Source organism: Choloepus didactylus, chromosome 6, assembly GCF_015220235.1.
Source record: "Choloepus didactylus isolate mChoDid1 chromosome 6, mChoDid1.pri, whole genome shotgun sequence".
NCBI lineage: Eukaryota > Metazoa > Chordata > Mammalia > Pilosa > Megalonychidae > Choloepus > Choloepus didactylus.
In genome coordinates, this window is record NC_051312.1 from 126,136,314 (window position 1) to 126,161,841 (window position 25,528).

General features: G+C 39.1%; 1 protein-coding gene across 3 annotated transcripts in view; it reads left to right on the forward strand.

The window, feature by feature from the left end:
* The first annotated feature begins 6,699 nt into the window (after positions 1-6,699).
* The window catches only part of ZC3H12C (zinc finger CCCH-type containing 12C), an 82,863-nt gene continuing 64,034 nt past the window's right edge, over positions 6,700-25,528 (forward strand). Inside the window, exon 1 of one of the 3 annotated variants that reach the window (XM_037841372.1) lies at positions 6,700-6,715. Coding sequence is in view for 1 of the 3 variants with exons in the window: in XM_037841370.1 (XP_037697298.1) it covers positions 9,254-9,277 (24 nt within the window). In the remaining 2 variants the exon portion in view is untranslated. Of the gene's footprint in view, positions 6,716-8,714; positions 9,278-9,452; positions 9,466-25,528 lie in introns of those variants that run through there. The other 2 variants (XM_037841370.1, XM_037841373.1) reach the window with 2 other exon arrangements.

A 25,528-nucleotide genomic window follows, 5' to 3' on the forward strand; every position in this document is an offset into this window, starting at 1 on the left:
AAGATTTAATGAGATAACATATGTATAAAGCTTAGATGGTTTTAAATCACTAAGCACTGTTCTAAGTGTTTTAAATGTATTAAATCATTTATCTCTTACAAGGTGCCCATCCAATAGGGGACTTAGGGATAAGGACCATGTCACCATTTTACCAGCCCACACTTCCCCAACATGCCACAGTCTGTACCTCCTGGTCAGAAGGATAAAGACAGGTTTATTGCCTCTTGCCACTGGCCTGCCTCAGGTGTTACCAACCCAGGCATCCAGCACCCAAGCCCTTCTGAAAGGAACCTTTAACCTACTCCTGTTAAAGGCTTTGCTGACTTAGGCAGCCCTCTGCACTTTGTACTAGCTGCAAACATATCTCCACATTTTAGTCTAACAGGGCTGGCTTTGCTGACATTAAGGACACGGTGCAAAGCACAGCTCTTCAGTTTCCAAATGAATGAAAATGACACATTGAAAGCAAGGCCAGCCACAGCATCTAGCTGGAAAACAATAATGACTCACAGGAAAGACAAAGACTGGGTAAGCACAAATGAAAGGCCACTCATCCCTTCATTATCAACGCATGGGAAAATATGGTCTCACTATGGAACAACCAAAATATACAGACAAAAATCTCCCAAGCTTTTGGAGATAGTCTAATTCCCATCTGTCTTATAAATGTCCTAACTTCTAAATTAGCTACCCAAGGCATTGGGGGAGACAATACAGGAACCATAGATACTAGAGATATTTACATGCAGCATGCCTTTACGTCATGACCAGCATAGCTGGTCCATTGTGAAATGACTATTCGGTAGCTTTGATAAGAGAGCTTGTTATTTATAGTCTAGATGTCTGACTGCAAAAATATTCCACTGGCAACAAAAAGTGATTGAACATTTCTTACTGCATTTGTGTATTGTCAGAGGTCTGGGCATAATTCTAAAGAAATAGGAGATTAAATATTTATGGTGCTATTCCTTCTTTGTTTATTATATTATTATTATTATAATATACCTTGCAAGCTACCTAATCTTTGCATATCTTAAGTGTGAAAATATCTTGTATAAGCTTTTCTTCCAACTTACTCATTATTTCTATGGGTAATTTTTTATTCAACGTATTAACAATTTGTGCAACAAAAACACATCTTGATTTTAATGCTAGTAAATGTTCAGAAGTTGGAACTAAAAATACTATTTACATAGTATTCCATGGATAGGGTGGGCACTTAGGTAAAACGATCTGAAGAATCTGTATTGTCTTTACTTTCTTGGAGATTTCTCAGGAATTGCCAAAGAGAACTGAGAGTCAAAAAGGAAATGTCTAGGATATTGGGAGTTGTGTGCCAAAATATCTTGAATTCACTTAATTAAAGGCTTATTAAACAAAAGCAAGCAGTCCTAGAGGGCAGGCCTTGTATATACATTTTTAATGTTTTTGGATCCCTAGCATCTAACCCCCCTTGCTATGCATGAGAAACCTTATGAGGCAGAGCCCACCTACCACTATAAAAGCTGCCCAGCTTCCTTTGCAGCTAGGGTGCAGGCACATGGCCACAGACTCCTCCAATCAGATGCACTCACCTCAGATTTTGAACCAGGAGCTAGGACCAAAGAAGCAGGAACCCCATGGAGTGCATTCTGGTGAGGTCAGTAGCCTGGACAGAAGTTACATGCATTCTCCAAAGGCAGCAGGCACTTCAGACTAAAGGTAGGGCAAGCTGTGGTATCTGTGACCGTCACAAGAGGCATTGATAACATCACGTTTAATTCTGTGGCATGATTTTGGGCATGGCGCCTGGTTCTGCAGCCCATAAGCCTGGTTCTCTGATCCTTCTAGAGATTATGTGTGATACCTAATATTCTTTAATAAATTCCATTGTATGAGAACCAGAATCCTGATTATTTCCATGTATTTACTTTAAAAAATATATACTGGATACATTACTCCAGCTATATATTATAGCTTGAGAAGAGGGGCAGTTTTTTCTAGGTTAAGAGAGAAAGGGACATATAAACACATAGAAGGCAACTGGCAGCCATTGCAAAAACATTTGCTGACAGTTTGGGGCGTACTCACTTTGAATTTCAGAAGGTACTTTCCAGGAGGCAATGACTGTATATTGACAGGCAATGTGCATCAGCATCTAACTGTTCCTACTTACCAGTCCTAGAGTTCTCACACCATACTATAGCTTTCAGCCTGTCTTTTCTCCACTCTGTCTGACCCACTTGGGTGTTTGGCTTTGGGAGAAATTCTCATCCACTGAGAACATCTTTGAAATCTGAGGTCAACCTTCTTGTTCCATGGGACTTTCCCTAGTCTCATTCATTCTCTTTCCACTTTCTTGTCAGATATCCTTAGTAAACTGTTCTTTCTTTAAAGAGGAGCCTTGACTAGCTATTATATCCCATTTCATCCTACTCCTTAGAAGACAAAATCTTATCAGCAAAATCATGCATATATAGATTATCTCTGCTGATTTTGCCCCCATATTATCCCTCACTACTGAAGAATTTCTTCTTCCTGTAATCTGAAAGAAGAGAAAACCTTTTGTGAGAATTGTATCCTTGTCCTATTCCCAGAGAGTAGTGCTACTGTAAGCAGTACCTTAACAAACGGTTTCAGCAATTAACTTAGTAATTCAATTTAAAGCTGTCTCTCTCACTAAACACAAAAGGTTGTCTGAGGCCTGATGATTTAGAGTGGTTACAATTTACATAGTGCTTTCCAAAGGAAACGCCTCTAGTTATGTGAATATCCACTTGATAAAGGAGACGCTAGGGAAATTTAGTAACTTGCTCAGCATCATGTAGCTGGTATAAAGTAGAACTGGATTGCTAGGACTCAAAACCAGGTATTAGACTTCAAACCTCATACTTTTTCTCTATATGACTATAGTCTCAAGTATACTTGGTACCTGCCACACCCAGAGCCCAGAGCCACTTCCAAGGGAAGCTGCTCTATCTTGAGCCCTCGCTGACAGGGCAGCCCCTCTCTGACTTTCATTGATTGAACTGAGCTAGACAACTGACCCCAAAAGGAAGCCAAACACAGGCTGGTCAGAAGCCTATGAGATGGCCTGGTGTAAAAAGTTCTGACTCAACAGAGATAATCTGAGTCAACCAGATTCTAGCTGAGTCTTGTTCGTCTAACTAGAAGACCCCAACTGACTCAACCTCGCTGTAGATAATGGTAGTGTTCACTATTCTGATTAACTGACTTTGTGTAACTTTCTGTTTCACCACTCTTGTGTAAACATGTCCAAACAGTACATTACATATTTGGAAGTTCCCAATCTTCTTAACTTCTGATAACTACTTTTTATCTAGAAACATAGTTTCCTTGGATTCCATGACCCTACACAATCTTGGTCCTCTCTCTACTTTTTGGTCCCTCCTTCTTCTCTACCCTAGGCAGCATTCTACGAGCTTTATGTGTATTATCTTACTTAAGGTCTTACCACAATCTATAATGTAAACACTATTAGTATCCCCATTTTACAGCTGAAGAAAGCAAGGCACAGAGAGATCATAGTGGTTTGGATCAGGATGGCAGCAGAAGAGAAAAGAAGAGAAGAGGGCAGATTATGGATGCCTTTTGAAGGTGAAGCCAGCAGGGCCTAGCTGCCAGGTTCGATGTGGGGATGAGGGAGGGAGGAATCAAGGCTGGTGCTTGAAAAGTAGGGCACACAGCATTGCCTTTTGTCCAGCCTACTGGTTATCTCTAATTAGATGTTCCAGAAGCATCTCAGGTTCAACATGTCCAAAACTGAATTCATCATCTTTTCCCTAATATTTGCCCTTATTTTAATATTTTCTTTATTTAAAAAATGGCATTATCACAGTTATTAAGTAGCAAATTTCTTCACCAAGAAGAGATGTGGATGACAGGAGTTTAAAATATAGTGAAAAGCCTTCTAAGTATTCAAATTGTTTTCTCTAACTCCTTCATTTATTTACAAGACTGTTAGCTCCCTCATTGGACCATAAGCTTCCTAGGGGCAGAGATTGTGTCTGTAATTAGAGTAAACATTATTGAGCATTTCCTAACGGTCAGAACTTGTGTTGAGCACCCTCCCATGTAATTTTCTCAATAACCTCATGAGGCAGGAAGGAGAGCACAATGGTTGCAAGTGTGGGTTCTGGAGATAGACTGCTTGGGTTCAAATCCTGGCTCTGCTGGGTGGTGTGGGAGATGTTACTTAACCAAGATTGAAAGTGACAACCTGAAATCATCTGGGTTGCTGGTTTCCCCTGTATCCTTTCTGATCTTAGCCTCTAGCCTCATTTATCCTATCCTATCCTACCCCCTAGACTCTGAAGTCAACCTAGACCCTAAGTCAAGGTATCTTGCCCCACTCTAACCACCCGAGTCTCCAGTGGTACAGGGACTCAGCAGCAAATTAGCTTTGCTGATAATTCTGCACTTCCTGTAAACTGCAGGAAGTAGTAAAGGGTCTCTCTCTATTCTTTTATTGTTGTTGCTATTTGCTGTGTGTTTGGAGGATTGTTTTGATTTTGTTTATTGGGTGGTAGTTTTTCTTTTTTCTTCTAATCTTTTTTTAACCAAGTCCCTGCCTTGTTCTGCTAGTCCAGTAGTTGGTTCTTTTCCCTGTCTTGTCATGCTTGTGTATTTCTCAAATTCCATAGTTCCTTTGAGATTTAAATTCCAGCTTAGCAGCACCCCATCCTAGTCCTGCGTCCTAGTTCCCATGGCTATGTCATTACTATCTTCTAACAGATAAAAGTCTAAATAAGCAGCTGCAGATTGGAGAATCATAGGGTATAATGGTCCCCAGTTCTAGTTGTCCCCAGCTGTCCTGAGTGCCAGGCACAGCGAAACTAAGGACATCACAGGCTGCAAGACAGAGACAAACAAAAAAACAGACAGAATTCTAGGTAATGAGTATTATGAGAAAACGTGCTCCATCTGCCTCATGTCTCCTGCTGACCTGCTGTGATGCCTCCAACTTGTGTGAACTTCCTCCTGTATCTGCTGATGAAAACTCCCCTGAGTACACCCCCTAGTTAAAGCAGTTCCCTTTGCAAATCTTCATAGAATCTGAGTTCAGAACTTTGGACAACTAAATTGTAAAAACAATGACTTATCCCATTACTGCTGGCTGGGAATCCTTTAGCAATTATGGGATCTCCCCTTTTGCACGACCATAGAAATATTTCCCTTGATTGGGAAGCCCCGGATTCTACACGTGCAATTCACAGGACTCCCTCAACTTCCTCTTCCTTGTGACGAGGCTACTTTTTGGAAAAAAAAAAAAAAAAACAAGATCTGGCTATTTAAAGACTCAAATAGAAAGGTGAGGACAATAGCGCCACTAAATGTAGTCTTTTAAAAAATATTTTTGAATAGCTAATTCAAGAACCCAATTTTAAAATCTAAAGGGTATAGAGTCAAAAGTGTATCTCTCTCCCATCTCTTTCCCCCAATCATACGGTCCCCCTGACGAAAGACAATCACTGTTACCAGTGTCTTCTTTGTCCTTCTGGAGTTATTATATGCATATACAAGCAAACAGATATATATTTTTGCTTTCACACAAATGGTAGCATACTGTATACACTGGTTACCACCTTATTTTTTCACCTAACAAAAATATATCTCAAAATATTTTTTCATCTCTATAAAGCCACTTTACTCTTTTGAATAAATGAATAGCATTCTAATGTGTGGAGGTACCACAATTTATTTAAGCAGCCCCCTATTAGTGGATGTTTAGGTTGAGTCTATTTTTTTGTCTTTACAAACAATGCTGCAATTAATATTCTTGAGATATAGCCTTTTATTATCACATGAACTTTAACCTGAAAATTCCATAATTCTATTTTTCTAATATCTCAATTTTATAAATTTGCAATTTTGTATATCAATTTTCTTTTAAAACAATAGATGCTTGCAGAGGTGGAAAAGATGTTTTGGCACTTGAAATTCCATGTTGAAATTTAAATTTAAAAACTTCAGGGTACAAAAACTTAGTGTAAAGAGTGAAATGCAATGAAATGACAGGTATGGCCCTTGTCAAGATGCAAAGTGCCACCCTGGATGCGTTTTTTTCCTATATTAATTGTTCATTGTCCTAAAAATTCCTACCTTGGCCAGATGTGGTAAAAGGAGGGCAGCCTCACTGTCTAGTTAGGTAGAAAATCAAGCACATGACTGCATGATACCAGCATACTAAAAACCTTGTTGTTCGAGCTCTCTCACTACCTTATCACTAGCTTCCCATAAATGGCAAAAAAAAAAAAAAAAAAGAAAAAAAGAAAAAGGAACTATGATATGATGGTGGTTTGGAATCTTGTGGTAAACCAAGAACAGAAAGAAGCCCAGGGATTGGTGAACAGTACCTATCTCATGTCCTCTAGTTTCCTTTCCCTAAGAAGAACTCAGTATTAAAAAGCAATTCTGACTAGTCACTGAAGCTCATGGGCAAGCATCTGTTTTATCCTGCTGTTCCTGCTTTGTACATATCATGTACTTAGTAAATGGTGGTTTAGGGTAATGGTGCTAGGTGAAGTTTTACCTTTCATAGGTTTTTGGAGTTAACTAGAAAGTTTCTAAAAGACATGAAAGAAACTGTGGATGAAAAATCATAATAGTCATTGGCTATGCATATGAAGCTCTTCAACAAGAGGAAATTAAATGCTGGTCAAAGAGCTGGAGATGAAAGTGCATCGAGGGGACCATTGATAGTGTTTCAAATAAGGTAAGTGTTTGGGCAGAAATGGTAGGGGCATGAAACATGACAGTAGGAGAAATAACTCTCTTGCAACCCCAGGTGTAGTCTCTGGGTCCACACATTCTCAATGAGAAAACTCCTGGGGACCCCAGGAGAAATCTCTGGACAGGACTAGAAGCAGTTGCTGGGAGTGTGTGCTAGTTTTGAAGCTGGGAATAATCTCTGGGCCAATACTTTCGAAGCCCCTGGAGGTCTAGATAAGGCTGCGGTGCCATCAGAAGTTCCAGGCTGAGGCAGCCATAGTGGGATATGATGGCGACCTGAAACTCTGCCATTTAAGGACCAAATGTGAATCTTTGTGTGTAGAATCTATCTGGGAGCCGTATCTAGAAAGCAAAGGCTACCCTTGCAACTATTCTCCCCAACCTGTTCTTTCCAAAGCATTTGCTTTTAACTAGCAAAGCTGTGCCAAGCCCTTGCTTACTAGGGAGCCACAGCCACTCAAGTTCTTTATGTGCAATTCAGAGTCACAATTCTGAGGTCCAGAATTGATTTCATAACAAAAATGCAAATTAGCTATCCAGAATTGGTAATAGAAAAAGTACTATATTTGCCTAATCCTTATTTTTAAGTTTTAATATCAGACCTTGAGAATTTGATCCTCAATTTTGCCATTTGCCAAATGATTAAAAATGGGGTCAGAGTAAATGATTTCTAAGTTTCCTTTCATCATTCTAACATTCTCTGAACCCATGAAAATTCTTCCCTATATATTTTCTATTCCTTTTAAGTAAATAAAATTTGGAGTAAAGAAATAACAAGAATTCCCTAAGGCCCATTTAACTCAGAGCCATAAGCAGCATTTTATTTTTGTTAGAAATTTTTTCAGCTCTGGTTTATTTAACACAACGAGCTGTGCCTGGCTATTGTTTTAACAGTGACCATTTAAAATTGGCATGCTTACTCTCTCAATGGCAGATAAGGACCTCCTTTACCCAACTATCTGCCTTTTCTAGATAATACTATAAAACATTCCCGTGTATATTCCCCACTAATACAGCAAATACATATCTAAACCTGACTATTCTAAACATTTGCTCAAAAAAGTAGCTCTTCTGCTCCTAAAAGTCCACATTTTTTCCAGTCAGTAATGCTCCAGGTCTCATATTCATACCCACTAAATCACTTTGGACTTTTTCCTCCTCTTAAGTCCATCTCCATGAAGTGTATCCAGTCATTCACGAAGCCTTGGTGATTTTTAAGTCACAAAGTCCCTAACGTGTCCCTTCCTTTCCTCCATATCTACTCTGTTTTTCGTGTCAGTTCTCCCATACTGACCTTCAAATCTTTTTCCCTGCTCCAGTCCCTTCCCTTTGCAAACCATCCAATAACCTTCACAATATAGGTTTTCCTAAAACGGGCCATTCTCCACCTCTTCTGTTAAAAACCCTTCACAGATTTCCCACACATTCCCTTCCCTCTCACTCCAAAGGCATCCCGCCCAAGGCTAGAAGTCAGGCACCTGGCGGCAGTTCCGCAGGCAGGTGAATAAGATGATTTGAACATTTCTCAAATGTTGACTTAGATTGTGCTGGATGTTGTACCATTTGCAGACATAGAAAGGCTCTTTGTTCTCAGTGTTTTTCACAGTTGCAACTCATGAGCTTCACCACATTGCAGAGGGCTGTTCCCTCCTAAACTTCTGAAAGAGATCTGGATTTAACCTGGGCTTAACCTCAGCTTTGAATTGATTGCCATTTCCAACAAGGCCGGTTTCCTTGATGAAAGAAGTCCTTTCCTAGGTGAAATCCCAACAGCCTCATTTGTTTGAGTCCCCTATTGGTTTTGCTAATGCCGGGTGTGGTTTTTCCCCATTACGGAATATTGATAATAAGCAAACTGCCATAGGAAGCTTGCCCTAAAAAGATGGCCTTTCGATATCCTTGATTACCCAGGGGGTGCCCGCGTTATTGCTGGGTGGAGAAGGTGTTGTCCACCGGACAGGCGGCCCTCTGGTTAAGGCTGGGAGTGGGGACCAGGTCAGGAGCCCTGAGTTGGGTCCGGGCCCGTGACCCTGGGCAACCCCAGTGGCTGGGTCGAGCCCGACAGGTTTCAGCAGCAACCCTCACCCCTATCCACGCCTTCCTGGGTTTTCCCCTCTCCTCGGGGTTTCCTGTTTCAGTTCTCGGTGATCTCCAGCAGCAGGTGCTAGTTTGCCAACCTCGGCTCCCGAGGAGGCGAAGGAGGAAAAGGAAAAGAGGGAAGGGGAGGAGGAAGCGGCGCGGTGCGGTGGCGGCTGCGGGCGGGCGAGGAGCGAGGCTGCAGCCGGGAGAGCCGGGCTCCCTCTCGCCGGCGGAGGAGCGGCGCGGGCTGCGGGCCGAGCCGAGGGCCCGGGCGCGCCCGAGCCGGGGCCCCCGCGTGTGGCCCGGCGGGCGGGCGGCATGGGGGAGCCTCCCGCTTGCCCCGCGCCTTAGCGGCGGTCGCGACGGCCCAGTGCTGAGGCGAGAGGCGGCGGCCGCCCGCTGAAGGGCCCCCGGGCTGCCCGAGCTTCCAGGGCATGTTGTTATGGCTGCTGAGAAGGGGCTGCAGGTAGGTTGAACAACAGCTCCACGCTGCGTGCGCGTGGGGTGCGAGTAGTGCAAGCCGGGGAGGGGGCGCGCGGACGGTCGCGGGCTGGGGCTCACCGCGGGGAGGGCCGAGGGGGCGCTGTTGCCGCGGGCCCTGCTGCCGGCTCGGCGCTTGCTCGCGGGGTCGCCATGCCGGGTCGCGGCTCCCAGGTTTGTTCCAAGGGAAAGGGGCGAGGGGCGCCGACGGCGGCGGGAATGGCCCTGAGGGAGCCGGGCAAGGGGAGGTCCGTGGGGCCGAGAGGCCGCTCCCGAACACTGGGCGGAGGGGCCGAGTGGGACGGCTGCGCCGGGTGATTTCCAGGCCCAGGCGGGTCCGGCTCCCAGAGGTCGAGTCGCTGAGCTCCCGAGGCGGGACCCGCAGCCCGGGTGGGCCGAGCAGAAAGCCCGGTGCATCTTCCCCGCCGGCAGCTCTAGCCCCGCCGGGATTTCGGGGACCGCGAGGCGGGTCTGGCCGGCCTCGCGGCCTAAGGCAGCCGTCTACTCCCGCCCACCCGGACATGGAGGCGGGCTCGGACGCCCCAGATGGAAACGGACCCACAGCCCCGCTCCTGCGTCTCAGACCCTGGCGCGCTCGTGGGGTGAGGCGTCATCCGGCATCTCGGATCTAGCCACAGCCATTAGCTCTTACTATCCGTCCCTCCATCCAAACCGCCGCCACTCTGCAGGCCATTTCTAACGAAAAACCTCCACCCCGCAGTCTCCAGCCGAATTCCTTTTTATACGCTGCATTCATTTTAGCTCGGCTAGTTCACATTTTTAACTTCCCTACAAAGAGGTGTTAGAAATGCAACTTGGAGAAATGAATCCCGCTTTTCTTCCTTCTCAACCGTCACTCAAAGTCTTTAAAAACAACCTTAGCTTCCAAGTACTGACAACTTTAAATGGATTTCTTTCTATTTGGACATCTGTTAATAGTCTTGGTTTGTGCTATGTGTTTTGTGATAAAGAGATGAAATTGTAATCTAGATTTAGAGGAAGTTTTCGATTGGTTGCAAGACTTTTGGAGTATCCCCAGCCCCTCAGGCGCATTTTGATTCAGATGTTTTTTTAAACTTAGAATAGATGCAGAGATAAGAACTTGAGGCTAAGTACTGTATATTTAGAAATTTGTGGAAGTTCTTCAATTCTTGAATTATTTCCTCATTTAGCTTTTTTTCCCCAATGTCCTATTATACATAGAAAACGGGATATGCCTCAAACACATTTTTTGGATTTTCCAAAAATCTGTCTACTTGAAGATACCATAATAATAATTAAAATGGTCTCGTTATTGACTATGGCTCCATAATTAAAAGTGTTTTATTGAGTATTTGTATTAAGTTTAAGAATGAGTTTTACTTTCAAAGTTGCAGTTCTGTCTGGAGTATCCGAAGAACTTTTAGCATCTGGTCATCACAAAAGTAATTAAACATTGTAGCCAAAATAAATGAACTTTTAAACAAAACCACAACAAAAAAGAGTCCAGTATTTTTTAATCTGGGTTTTAATAATGAAACTAATTAATGAAACTATTTTAGTTATAATGGAAAATATTGAAGTCTAGGAAACAGAAACTTGGAATGTTTGTATGCTGATGGGAGTTTTTATTAGTCACATCTTTTTACGAATTTTTTTTTTAGATTGCTAGACTAATAAGAATATCCTAATTTGTATAACTGATTTTCTGGAGCTAACTTTTCATGGGTCCTGTCTGCCAAATTGGACTGCAAATTGTTAATAGAAATTAGATTTTTAAAGTACTTTTCTAATTCTAAACTGGGTTATCTTGACTTCATACTAGCAGACCACAATGGTTTCTACATTAATTTTAATTACTAGAGCAGATGTAGGTGTTACCATCATTTTATACCTTCTGAGTGCTCTTCATTGTTTTTGCACATGAATTTAGAAGAATTTCCATTCTGATTCGATACTTAGCAGTTTTTAAAGAAAGAGAAACATAAGACATTAACTAGGGATTTTTTTTTATCCTTTAAATGCAGAATGTAGGATTGTAACCTACTCTGTAGTTATTGGTCATTTGAGACGAGTATACTTCCATTCTTTTAGCAAATGATTATTCAGTATTAATCGAGGACTCCTGACCTGTAAGAAGAGAGAGATTATAAGCAGAACAGGTGAAATGTGCTAAGTGCCATGAGGGAAGATGTGAGAAATTCAGGTAATGGGGAATGCTGCAGACCAGACTCTTAAATAGGATTTAAGCAGGTGGAGCTGGGTGGGAATGATTTCCAAAAGGGTACTGTGAGTCAAGGAACCATGGCAGGAAAGCAGGGAGTGAGTGGTCCAGTGTGCCTGGGGCATATGGCAGATGACAGTAGTGGATGATTAAGGTGGCAAGGATAGTCTTGGGTATAGTGTTTACTGAGAAGTATTAAATAAATAAGCTGGTCAGTGAATAATAAAAAATATTAAATTAGGATTCCAAATGTAAATTTAAAATATTGAGATTCTGGAGTTTGATCTTAAATCTACCAAATATGTTCTTAAAAAAGCTTCTTGTGCTTTAAGAGCCAATATGCTTCATGAACCTGTACCAAAAAAAATCTCAGGCCAAGATTCACCAAAAAATGTTATAATCATTACTGCTCTTTCACAATGAACAGCTTAGGCAAATGGTGAACAATTGTTTTGTTTTTTTTTTCTGTCAATTTTTAAAAAATCTATATCTCCAATTTCTTGTTTATTCATATGATTAAAAAAAAACTTTAGGGGATGGTTGTGCAGGTTAACTGAGACAACATATGAAAAGTAAATGCTGCCTGACACATAGTAGCTGTTCGAATCTGATAGCTTAAAGATAACTTTTAGATCCATGAGGTGGAAATATCAATTCTCTGCTTTTTTTTTTTTTTTTTAATAGCTGACATAACGATACCTAGTATGTATTGAATAGCGATGTGCCAGATACCATACTAGGCTCATTAAGTGTCATTATCTTGTTTAACCCTCCAACACTCTAGTATATTCATTGCTTTTATTCTCATTCTATAGATGAGAAAACTGAAACTCGGGGAGTTTTAAGTAAGTGTCCAAAGCCACACAGCTGGTAAGCTGTAGACGGGAGTTTGAACCCAGTCTAACTCGAAACCCCGTGTCCTTAGCTACTGGGCAGTTCTGCTTCCCTATGATTCTGTCTTTGGTTAGTTCTCTAAAAAGTGTGTCATGATGTGCGTTCATATGTTGACACATATTCTTTGAAAATTAAGAAATATATTACAATTAATCTTATGGGTGTGGAAGATAAGAGGAGTACATTAGGCTTTTCTCTACAGAGTATTCCAGTAACAAGACAATACAGAAATCCTGGGTGGCTGGATAGGTTGAAGGCAAGGACTGTGTTTTTTTAATCAGGTTCCTTGGGTCTAGTAAGAAGACAAATCCGTACACGATTTCATTCCAGCATGGCAAATGTTTTAACAGCAGTGTAGTCCATAAAAAGGAGCACTTTTTTGTTGAAAATCTCAATGGTTTTTTTTATTGATTTTTACAACTCTTATTTCTGATTACAGAAATGGAATGTGCTTATGGTGGAAAATTTAGAAAATATGGAAAAATACAAAGATTTCTAAAAATAAACTATATTCCTATAATCCAGAGATAACTAATTCAGCATTGTGGTGAATTTCTCACTATTTAACTTTTCTGTGCATTGACAATGGACTGTTACTCTCTTAAAGTGAAAATAGAGAGTAATCTCCCATAAAGAATAGTAGTATACATGGCTTTATGTTGTAATACTGACAGTAATTCTTATGCCCAGTGAAGTAGCCTAAAGCAAAGTCTATAGCAGATGTCTGAACATTTAAAGCATTCTGCCTTTAAGATAACTATCAAATCCCTAAATTATGAATGGGAAATAAGTAGAAAATCCTAAGATCTTCCTACATGCCTGGATCTTTTCTTCCTATCCCACTCCTCACCTTTTGCCTGGCTCACACCTCATTATTCAGATGTCAGCTTAGGTATCACCTGGTTCAGTCCATTGTGGTTTAGGATTGATAACAGGAAGCAACATTTATTGTGTCAAGCATTGCTCTAAGTGCTTTACATATTTTAATGTGTTTATTCCTTACCGCACCCCTATGAAGAAGTATTTTGATACCTCTTTTTCCAGATGAGGAAACTGAACCACAGTGTGGTTAAATAACTTGCTCGAGGTTATTGCAGGACCAGGGTTCAAACTTAGGCTAGAGTCCTTGTTCTTAACCTTTTTTCTAACCATATTTAAGTCTCTGTAACCTAATACATGTTAATAGATTTGTCTATTATTGTGAATCATCTTTCTTGGGGGTTTTAGTTCTAAAAGATTTATCTTTTTCTTATGTAATTGGAATCATACTGTTTATAGAGCTTTGTAACCCGCCTTCCTGCCACCATTGAACATCCACTAAGCATTTTCTCATGACATTAGAAATATTTCAAACATTTTCTTCCTAAGAATGTCATTTTATTTACTCATTCTCCTTTTTCAGTTAGACATTTGTGTTTTTTCCTAGTGTTTTGATACCATGATGCTTCAGTTGAATATCCTAGTAATGTTTTTCTACATCTTTGCTTTTAGGGTAGATTCTTAGAAGTAATGATCAAAGAGAATGCTTTAACGGTTTTGATGGACAAAAAGCTGAGTTGATGTGTATACCCATTAGCAAAGAGCGAGAGAACTGGTTTCATTGAATGTTTGAATGCACTAGGTATTAACTTTTACAATCTTTGACAGTTTGATAGATGAGCATTGGTATCTAATTCTTAATGCCGATTTTTCTAATTATATTTTAAGTTATTAAAATAGTACAAGTTTGTTAAGAAAAAGCAAAATATAGAGAAAATTAGTCACTTAAAATTTCCTTACTCAGAAATAACTTCTGTGGATATTTTAATCTGTATTCTCCAGACTTTTTTATTTCTGTAGTCATGATTTACAGAATTTGTTCTTGGATTCTTAAGAATACATGTGAATTTTCCAGAGTAAGCCTTTAAAGAGCAAGGCATTTTAATTTTAACCATTTTTAATGGAAGAATTTATACAAATGTGTTATATTTTTATACTTTTAAATAATATGTGACATTTAATTTTACTCTTTTTGAAAGGTAGTAATAGCCAACATTCATTGGGCACTAACTCTATGCCAGGCACAGTACTAAACACTTTACTTGCATTATCTAATGGACTTTTACTACTCCGTAAGGTAATTACTGTTGTTTTGCCTGTCCTTCAAGTAATGGAATTGATGCCAAGAGATGTTAAGTAACTTGGCTGAGGATATTGAGATGTTAGATTTATCCCAAACTAAATAGTGATACTTGCTGTACTTTTTTGCATTATTTATTTTTACTGAGGAGGGGGCATCAGGAGTCAGTGATTTATGGGTTTTCTGTCTTGTCTCCTTCATATATGCTATTTTGCTGACGTTATTTGTGGCAAATATCGACTATGAGCTGTGAAACTTGATGACATCAAGCTGTCATCTAAAGTAAACGTATTTAGGGAGTGACTAAAGGCCTACTGGATGCTCAGATAGTCTTAAGTTGAAGAACTGAAAGTTTGCCAGGTGTGGAGAGAATAGATGGGGCCTCCAAAATCGTCTAGACCTGGATTTCAGTTCCAGCTCTGCCACTTACTGGCTGTGGCCCTAGGCAAGACTCAATATTTCTTTGATTTCTCATCCATCAAGAGCAATCTACTTTACAGAATTGTTTTAGAGATTCAAGATAATGTCAGTAAAAGTGCCTGACACACTCAAGAGAAGTTTATTTATTATTATAAAATAATTGAGCAGTATCCACTGATTTGTTGGGGCAGAGATTTCATTTGTTTTGTTTTTCTGTCTACTTAGTCACAGCTCTTAATTGTGTGCTGAGTAATTGAGCTTGCCAGATAAAAATTTTCCATGAAATCAAGTTTACTTTTTTTGCTTTTTATATGTCAGTTTATATGTTAGGTTTTTTTCCAAAGGGCTTTCAAATTTATTCATGTCTTTTAGGATGAAACTAAAATTAGTTTTTGTTCTTTGTTCTTAGTCATCTGTACTCATTTCCTATTCAAAATTATGTGGGCTTAATTTTATCCTTTTTCCGTGGCTTTATCTATTTCAAATCTTTTCTTGGCTTTTACTTTGTAATTTATTTTTATTATGTTGTACACTTACAGGGGTAGAGTTTCCCATATAATTGTGGCTGCCTCCTCATTGTTGACTTACACATTTTTTAAATCTGTATGTCATCATTTTCTATGATAGCCCCACTGAGTTGGTGATCTTATGAACTAGATACTTTCTGGACTTATGCTGTAATTTTAAATGACTAGCACAGATCTAACAGTCTGAAAATATGCAATAAGTGTGCCTATTTTAGGTAGAGAAGCTTATTTCTGTTTTTGCTAAGATGGAAAAATGCCATAAGTGGCCTTAAAAATCATGAACATAAAGTGTTAAATTAAAATTAGCAATGTCATGCACAGGAAAAAAAATAGTTTCCAATGGGGAAAATGTTTTCTAAACTGCATTGTGTTACTTTAGCTAGTTCATTTTACCTTTTAAAATTAAATGTTAAGAGTTTAACATTTTAACATATTGTATCAGATTTATAACATGCAAAAAACATAAAATGATAGTGAAAATCATCTAGAATCCCCAACTAGAGAAAACTTAAAATTTTAGTGTCAATGTTTTCATTTTTTATAATCTTTTAATCAGTATAAACACATCCTTTAAAAATATGTATGCATATGTAATTTGTTTCTTGCTTTTTCATTTAATATATCAAAAGTTTTCCCTACACAATTAAATATCCTTTTAAAAAGTTATTTTTATTGGCTGAATGACATTCAACATGTTAAAGTGATGTAATTTAATCAAGTTCCTATTGTTGAATGTTAGATTGTGTTCAGCTGTTTATTGTTATAAACAACAGTGTGATAAATGCCTGTGTATATTAGATCTTTGTACACATTGGTGGATATTTTCTTAACAAATTCTTAGAGGTGATCATGCAAAATTGCCCTCTAGAAAAGTTGCACCGAAGTCAGAGAAACTGAGTTTGAGATCCTATTTTGCCACTTAACTGGCTCTGTGATCTTGAGCAAGTTTCTTATTCCACCATGCCTCAGTTTCTCTGTCTGTAAAGTGATGATTCGAGTACCTATTATCATGATATGAGTATGATTGTGGGGATTACTGATAATGTAAACAGAGGCACATGCTATCGATACTTATTTTGAATGAGATTTCCCCTCATTAATACTATATTTTATACTGGTAGTGGCACATATAAAGGAAATTATTCATTTATATATAACCATCTGACTACCTAACTGAACCCTTTTTATGTATTGTTAGATAAATTATATGACTTAGTTCTAATACTTTTCAGTTTAGTCTCTTGATTTTCAGGGCTTATAGTGACCCAAATATAAAGTCATTTTTTTCAGTATTTTAATTATATCTTTTTTCTTTTCTTATTGTATTGCTTGAAATCAGAGAACAGTGTTGAACAATAGCTGATATTTAGGGCTTATTTCTGATTTTAATGGGTCTTTCTCTTTGGTATTCCACTTTTAAAAATGAAGATGGTATTGGTTTCTAATAGAGGTGTCCTCTGCTTTGATATACACTGCCCAGAAAATATATATAAAAGTTAAATGTGAGAAACTTGAAAATAGGCTTGCATCTTATGGGGGGGTTTCCCTTACATTATTAAATCTCTGTGTCTTTTAGACACATCTTCAACAGTGTATTTTTTACCTTTGAAATGTGTTTTCTTCTTTTTTAATTGAATATTCACTCAATCACCTTAAATCCAGTAAGGCTAAAACTTTATTGCTTAAACACCTAATGAGTCCATCCTTTGTCTCAATTTTATAAACTTTGAAACCTCTTCTTTTCATTATTGTCCACAGTTATGTCATATTTATAAAATATGGGCAAAGGTAAATGAAACAGCCTGACCCAATCAAGTTGGTAGAGACCCGTCAGGGCTTTGTCCCCTCACGGAAGCTTTGAACAACCATCAAGAACTGGTAGAAACCTCTTGCTCAAAGCTTCAGGAAATAAAGGACTGCAGTAATGGCGTGAGTGCCAAATCAAGGAAAAGGCTATTTAAAAGCAGTAGGATTTTGTGGTGCCTTGGCTGCCCACCCTTTACTCACTGGCTTGGCATGGAGCCAGCCCATACCTAGTATGGATCATCCCTGGTACTGGTTCTGGAGGGGGCAGAGTAATGCTCATGCACATATTGGGAACATGCATATCTGGCCCAGTTTTTCTGGTAGTGGCCTGAGGGACTTGCTGTCCCAGAACTTGCCCTATATTTAGAAGGTAGCTCAACACTGGCGAGTGGTCATGTCATGCTGTGTGGGACAAGGGATTGCTAGCTATAGGACACAGAGTGTAGTTCTTGGGACCTTGAGGAAACTGTGTTAACAAGAGGAGGATTCCTAGGACTACATGCGCATGCCCAAAATAAGAAACATTGCAGAAAAGATCACGGAGACCCTGTAATTTGGCCTGGAGCCATTCTCTAAACTCATTGTATGGATAAGCTTTGAAGGAGAGCACTCACACAAGTCAATCTGTGGGGACTGGAAAAGGTGTTTTTTTGTTTGTTTTGGTTTGGGTTTTTTGTTATTGTTAGCTCCTGGCATTCAAGGAAAGCTCTGTCATAATACCAGCTGGATAGACACCTCGGAGTCTAAATTACATTTGATAATACATTGAAATATCAAAATGCCCAGGTTTCAACAAAAGATTACAAAACATACAAAGAAACAGGAAGCAATGGCCCAGACAAAGGAGAAGATTAAAGCATTAAAAACTTCAATGAGGATGACTAGACCTGGACATACCAGACAAAGACTTTTAAAGAAATGATCCTAAATATGCTCAAAGAGCTAAAGGAAAACATGGACAATGAACTAAAGGATATCAGGAAAACAACAGATGAACAGAAAGAAATATCAATAAACAGATGGAAATTATGAAAAGGAACCAATCAGCTAAAGGACACACTAAAAGGGATTAAAAGCTCATGGAGGATAGCAGGTTGGAACTAGCGGAAGAAAGAACCAGAGAACTTGAATATAAGACAATTGAAATGATCCAGTCTGAGTAGTAGAATGAAAAAAAGTAAACAGAGCCTGAGGAACCTGTGGGATGAAATCAGGCATACCAGTATACACACAGTGGGAGTCCCGGAAGAAGGAAGAAAAAGAGAAAGGGGCAGAGAGAATATTCAAAGAAATAGACTGTAAACTTCCCAAATTTAATGAAAGTCAAGAATATACACATCCAAGATGTGCAATGAACTCCAAACAGGATAAACCTAAGTAGACCACTCTGTGGCATATTCTAAACAAACTGTTGGATGCCAAAGATAAAAAGAGAATTCTGAAAGCTGCTGAAGCAACGTGTCACGTACAAGGGAGCCTCCTCAATAAGATAAATGCCAATTTCTTATTGGAAACCATGAAAGCAATAAGATAGTGGGATGAAATACTTAAAGTGCTGAAAGTAAAAAATTGCCAACCAAGAATTCTATATCCAACAGAACTGTCTTTCAAAATTGAGGAAGAGATTAAGACATTCCCAGATTTAAAAAAAAAAAAAAAAAAATTGAGGGATTTTGTCACTACCAGACCACCCTTACAAGAGATGCTAAAGAGAGTTCTGCAGGTTGAAAGGAAAGGACAACAGACAATAGATTGCAGACATATGAATACAGTTCTCTGGTGAAGAGTAATGATCTGGGTAAATATAAACCCCAGTACTATTGTATTTTTGGTTTTTAACTCCACTTTTAAATTTTTACTTCCTATGGGATCTAAGAGGCAAATACATAAAATGTAATGATAAATCAGTGGCTTTAGACTCATAATGTATAAACATGTAATTTGTGACAAGAATTACATAAAGGTGGGAGAATGAAGGCATATAGGAACATAGTTTGTGTATATTAGTGAAGTTGTGTTGGTGTCAAAGCAAATGACATTGTTATAGATTTAGGATGCTAAATTTAAGCCCCATGGTACCTATAAAGAAAATACCAGAGAACATGCAAGCTCATAGAGATGGAAATTAGAGTACAAGTTGCCAGGGGCAGAGGGAGACAGAATGGGGAGTTAATACATATAGGATGTAGGTCTTTTGTTCGGGGAGATGGGAAAGTTTTAGTAGTGGAAGGTGGTGAGGGTACCACGATATTGTGAATGTGATTAATCCCTTTCAGTGGTATGCTTGGGAAAGGTTGAGATGGGAAGGTTTATGTTGCATATGTTTCCACAATTTAAAGAAAAATGAAAGAGCAGCTAAAGAGACTATGAGAATTGAATGCAGTACATGATCCTGGATGGAATCTAATAAGGCAGAAGACAAGGTTGAAAGGGACATTATTGGAATATATGAAAAAAATTGGAATATAGCTGTAAGGTTTTTTTTGTTTTTTATTTTTTTTATTTTGAAATAAATTCAAAGTTATAGGAACAGTTGCAAAAACAATACTAACCCCATACACAGAATTCCATCATACCCTGACCCCCTCCCCCGATAGCTCAATCCACCAACTTTAACATGCTGTCACATCGCTATTTCTTTCCCTCCCTATCTATCATCCATCATCTATTGCTCTGTCTTCTGAACATATGAGACCTAGCTGCACACACCCTTGAACAAACACTATAATTCACATATACACTTCCCATGAATAAGAACTTTCGTTTATGCAATCCCATTAAGCACAGCTAAGAAGTACAAGAGATTCAACAACGATACAAAGCTTACGTTCTATATTTCCTTTTCCTTATGTCTCAGCTGTGTCCCTTTGAGCCTCCTGTCCTCCATCCTCCAATCCCATCCAGGCTCATCCTTGGCATTCAATTGTCATCTATTTAGACTGTCTTTTTTTTTTCCTTTTTTCAATTGTGGAAACATATATACAGCCTAAATCTTCCCATTCCACCCCCTCCCTAGCCTTCCATTAGTGGGATTAATCACATTTAGAATGTTGTAATGCTCTTTCCCACCATCCATTACTAGAAATTTCCCTTCACCCCAAACAGAAACCCTATGCTCATTTCTTAATTCCCCATTACCCCTTCCCTCATTTCTCTTAACCCGTACTCTACTTTTCATCTCTATGGTTATATTCTCTGATAATTTCTTTGTGTTTACTGTGGGGCTTAAAATTAACCTCTTAAATCCATAACAGTCTTGTTTTTCTTTGATACCACCTTCATTTCAATAGGACACATAAACTACGTTCCTATACTCCTCCATTCCCCCACCTTTATATAGTTGTCTATAATTACATATTTTACAATGAGTTTAAAACCACTGATTTGTCATTAGAGTTTGTGTATTTTACATCATGTAGGAAGTAAATAGTGGAGTTACAGTTCAAAAATTATTGATTTCTATTTGTATTCCATCGTGGTTGGAGAATGTGCTTTGAGTATATTCAAATTTTTTTTTTTTTTTTAATTTACTGAGGCTTGTTTTATGTCTCAGCTTATGGTCCCTTCTGGAGAAAGATTCATGATCACTAGAGAAAAATGAGTGTCCTGGTGATCTGGTATGTAAGGTACTATATATGTCTGTTAAAATTCTCTATATCTCTTTCTCCTTTCTTTGTCTCTCTGTTGGTAGGGCTCCCTTTAGAATCTGAAGTAGAGCAGGTCTTTTATTGGCAAAGTCTCTCAGCATTTGTTTGCCTGTGAAAAATTTAAGCTCTCCCTCAAATTTGAAGGAGAGTTTTGCTGGATAAAGTATTCTTGGTTGGAAATTTTTCTCTCTCAGAGTTTTAAATATGTCATGCCACTGCCTTCTCGCCTCCATGGTGGCCGCTGAGTAGTCACTACTTAGTCTTATGCTGTTTCCTTTGTATATGGTGAATTGCTTTTCTCTTGCTGCTTTCAGAACTTGCTCCTTCTCTTCAGTATTTGAGAGTCTGATCAGAATATGTCTCGGAGTAGGTTTATTTGGATTTGTACTATTTGGAGTTCGCTGGGCATTTATGCTTTGTGTATTTATATTGTGTAGAAGTATTCAATTTCTTTGAATACTCTTTCTAGACCTTTACCCTTCTCTTCCCCTTCTGGGACACCAGTGAGTCTTAAGTTTGGACGTTTTATTTTATCTATCGTATCCCTGAGATCCATTTCGATTTTTTCAATTTTTTTCTCCATTCTTTCTTTTGTTCTTTTATTTTCTGTTCTGTGGACTTCTAGGACACTGAGACGTTGTTCAACTTCCTCTAATCTTGTATTGTGAATATCCAGAGTCTTTTTAATTTGGCCAACAGTTTCTTTTATTTCCATAAGATCTTCTATTTTTTATTTACTCTTGCAATGTCTTCTTTATGCTCTTCTAGGGTCTTCTTTATGTCGCTTACATCCTGGGCCATGGTCTTCTTGATGTCCTTTAAATCCTTTGCCATGTTTTCATTCCTCGATTGTAGTTCTTTGATTAATTCTGCCAAGTACTGAGTCTCTTCTGATATCTTGATTTGTGTGTTTGGAGTTGGATTCTCCATATCATCTGATTTTATGATATGCATTAAGATTTTCTGTTGTTTTTGGCCTCTTGGCATTTGCTTTGCTTGATTGTTACTTTTTTTTTTTTTTTTTTTTTTTTTTTTTTACAACTTGAAAGAACCCTATCTAATTTTTCAGAAACACAGTTTGGTGATGTACACTTTCTCTAACTAACCAGCAGATGGCATCTGTGAGTCACCTATACCCCTCAAGTCAGTTCTCAACCTTGTTCCCACGGTGTGTGGGGAAATGATTCTTGTGGGGTTCAGTTGGAGAACTCAGTTTGGGTGTGTTGCTGGAGCCGTACGCCCTGAATGTGGGGCGTGTGTACGGGTGGTCAGGGAGGAAGGGCAGCTTCAATATTCAAATTCCCCAGGTTCCCGGAGATTCAAGGCCACCCCAAGAGTCTAAGCCTTCGTGTCAGTTCAGCCCCAGACCCTCTCTCTTGCTGTCCCACAAACCACTGGACTTGGCGTAGTGTCCCTGGGTTCTCCGAGCGGGTCCCCCCTCCCAGCCGCGATCCTCCAGGACCTCTGCTGAGGGAATGCCGTGCTACGTCACCAGTGCGCGCCGTCCCTCAAGGGAAGCCCTGGGCCGCCGGGCCATGCAGCAGCTCTCTCAGCCTGATGCAAAGATGGCCGAACGGGGGGGTCTCCACACCCCCGTCCTCGCACAGTTCCTCCTTCCCAGCTCCGGGACAACTGGCAGGGCTCTGGGCTGTGGGCACGGCCCCGGGCAGGATTTTATCCAGCCCTCCGGGGAGCCAGCTGCTAGCCGCGGGGTTTCTTTCAGCTTCCAGCTCTCCCCTCCATTCCCCCAGCCCCAAGGGTATCTGCAGCAGGCTGTCTTCCAGGCCAGACACCGAGAGGCCAGCTCAGCCCTCTCATGCTGTGTTTTACTGCGTGGTTCCCACTGTCACAACTGCAGCCGCTCCTGGGTTTTTCCCTTTTTTTTTATTTTTTTTCTTTTAAAAGAGGCAGTTGGTCTCCAAACGCCAAGCCCTGGCTTCACCACAACGCCGCCTGACTGCGGGTCTTCCAGCCAGCTTACTCACTCGTTTCAGAATGCCGACTCCTGGTTTCACCAAGTATACGACCCTTGTGATACTAGCAGACCTCGTTCAGCTGCCACATCGCTGTAACCGGTATTCTGGGTCACTTTCTGGTTTTTATCTAGTGTTTTTCACTGAGGTGTTTTTTTGCCGTGTCTCACCTAGCCGCCATCTTAGTTTCCACCCAGGCGGTAAGTTTTATGTCAGTGTTAAATTTCTTGAACTTTATAACTGCACTTAAAGTGTTTACATAAGTGAATATCCTTGTTCATAGGAAATGTACGTGGCATTGTTAAGTGTTCAAGGAGCATGATGTATACAACCTACACTCAAGTGTTCAAGAAATAGATTGAGAGAGAGATGAATAGATGGATAGAATAAGTGGATAGATAGGATAATAAGGCAGACATGGCAAAATGTTAAAATTGGTGGGATAGTAGGGATATGTTGTCTTCCCTCATATACTTTTGTGGACATCTCCACATGGATAGCTATTGGTATCTGAAACAAAAAGTATCTAAAGTAGAAAATTTATTCCTCCATATCTGTTCCTCCCCGAGTCTTCCCCAGATCAATGTTACTGGCTTCTTCTTAGCTGCTCAAACCAAAAATCCAGAAGTTCTTGATTCCTCCTGTCTTTCATCTTCCACACCCAGTTGGACAGCAAGAGCCCTTAACCAAAAAATGTAATGAGTTGAATTAACAAAGATTGTTCAATGTAAGAAAATCTGTTATTATAGTATAACACCTACCTGGTCAATGTATATTAGTTATTTGAATATTTAGTTACCTACATGAGTTACTTATATTTAGAACTTTTGAATATACTGTAAGTTTTATATATATAAGGATAATATATATACATTATATATTTTATATATATATATGTATATTTGTTGACTAGTGTTCGTGCCATCTTTGTTGGGTTTTGTCAACAGTTTTTCTAACCTCATAAATCAGTTGAGATGTTTTCTATCTTCTTTGGTGCTCTTGAATAAACTAAGTAACCTAGGAGTTCCTGGATGCTTTGACGTTTTGCTGGAACATATCAATAAAACCTATGATTATAGCATCTTTTGTCAGGAATGGAATCAAGGGTATAAATCTTTAACAAAAGTTTTTATTTCTTCCAGGGTGATCCCTACTTGCAACCTATATTTAGATCCATTTTTCTTATATGTTCTTAATCTTTTGGCATGAAAATTTTATGCAGAAATGTTACATTTAAAGGCCCTTCCATGTGTTTGAACTCTACACTTGTATTGTTACATATTTGTGTTGTTCCCAACCCCTTGGTTATACTTTTGGAGGTTATTTATTCATTCATTCATTCATTTATTTATATTAAATCTCCATTTTATTGACCAGTCCTACTCTTTGCTTCTTTATTTATTTCTGCATTTAGTTTTCTTCCATTGTTTTTATTTTGGTTTGTTTTACTCTTTTTCAGCCTTCCCAATTTAAGTGTTTAATTCCTTCATTTCTTGTTTTCTATTAAATACATTTAAACTGTAAGATTTTCTTTAAGTATCAGTTTGGCCACATTCCATGTGTTGTAATTTCATTGTCATCCACTTCTAGATAGCCCATAATTTTTTTTTTTTTAATTTTTAACTACAGAGTTATTCAGAAGAGAGTTTTAATTTACAGATAGATGGAGTTGGGTTTTTTAGGGTTTTTTTTGTTCGTTTTGTTTTGACTATCCATCTGTTGCCAACACCTCATTTTTGTCTACCCTGGACAGTGTATGTTTCTACTCTAGGTTTGAGTTTTCCCTCTATGCCTTGAAAACATTGATCTAGAGTAAATGTCTGTCTGTATCTCAGCTTTGAAATCATACAGCCCAGAGTGAAGTTATTATGTGAATACTTGAGATGGATTTTTTGTTGTCTAAATACCTCTGTACTCAGGAGTTTAATGCCATCAAATGAGTAAAAACTGTTTATCAAGAAATGACATTCGATGTTACCAGAGCCCCTCCTCTTAACCACTATTTATTAAAGCTGACCTACATAAAACTGTAGTCACTGTATAGTATTCTACGCCATCAATGTAGCATAGTTTATTAACTGTATATTTTATATATTTTTAACTTAAAGTGTTGAAGGATTTTGTGAGGATATTAACTAATATTGTTTTCCAGATGATCTTGGGCATTCAAATGAAATACCTTCCCATGTACTCTTTGAGATAAATGTGTGAACTGAGCCTTAGCAGTTCTGCCCTGCTGTGCAGTTCCTTTGCTTTAATTCATCTAGAGGCTGTTAACTAGGTGTGGGGTTGAGGTGTGTGTAGCGAACCCTCTGGGGAAGGTGACCAGCATTTATTGAGTACCTACTTTTGCCAGTTCTATTTTTGCTTCTCTTTGTGCTTTTTGTTTTTCTTATAGCAATCCTGAAAGACAAGTGGTATGATATCCATTTTACTAAAGAGAAAATTGAGGCTTGGAAAGTTTTAAGTAACTAGCCTTAAGGCACAAAGTGATAAAAGCAGGATTTGAATCCCATGCTCTGAATTCAAGGCACTGCTCTTTATACTTGATTGCAAGTGAAAAGTTAGCCCCAGTGAATGGGGAAGGGGTTTAAGAGAAATAAGTCCATAAATCGAATGCTTTGAATTATCAGGGCTTTTTGTCATCA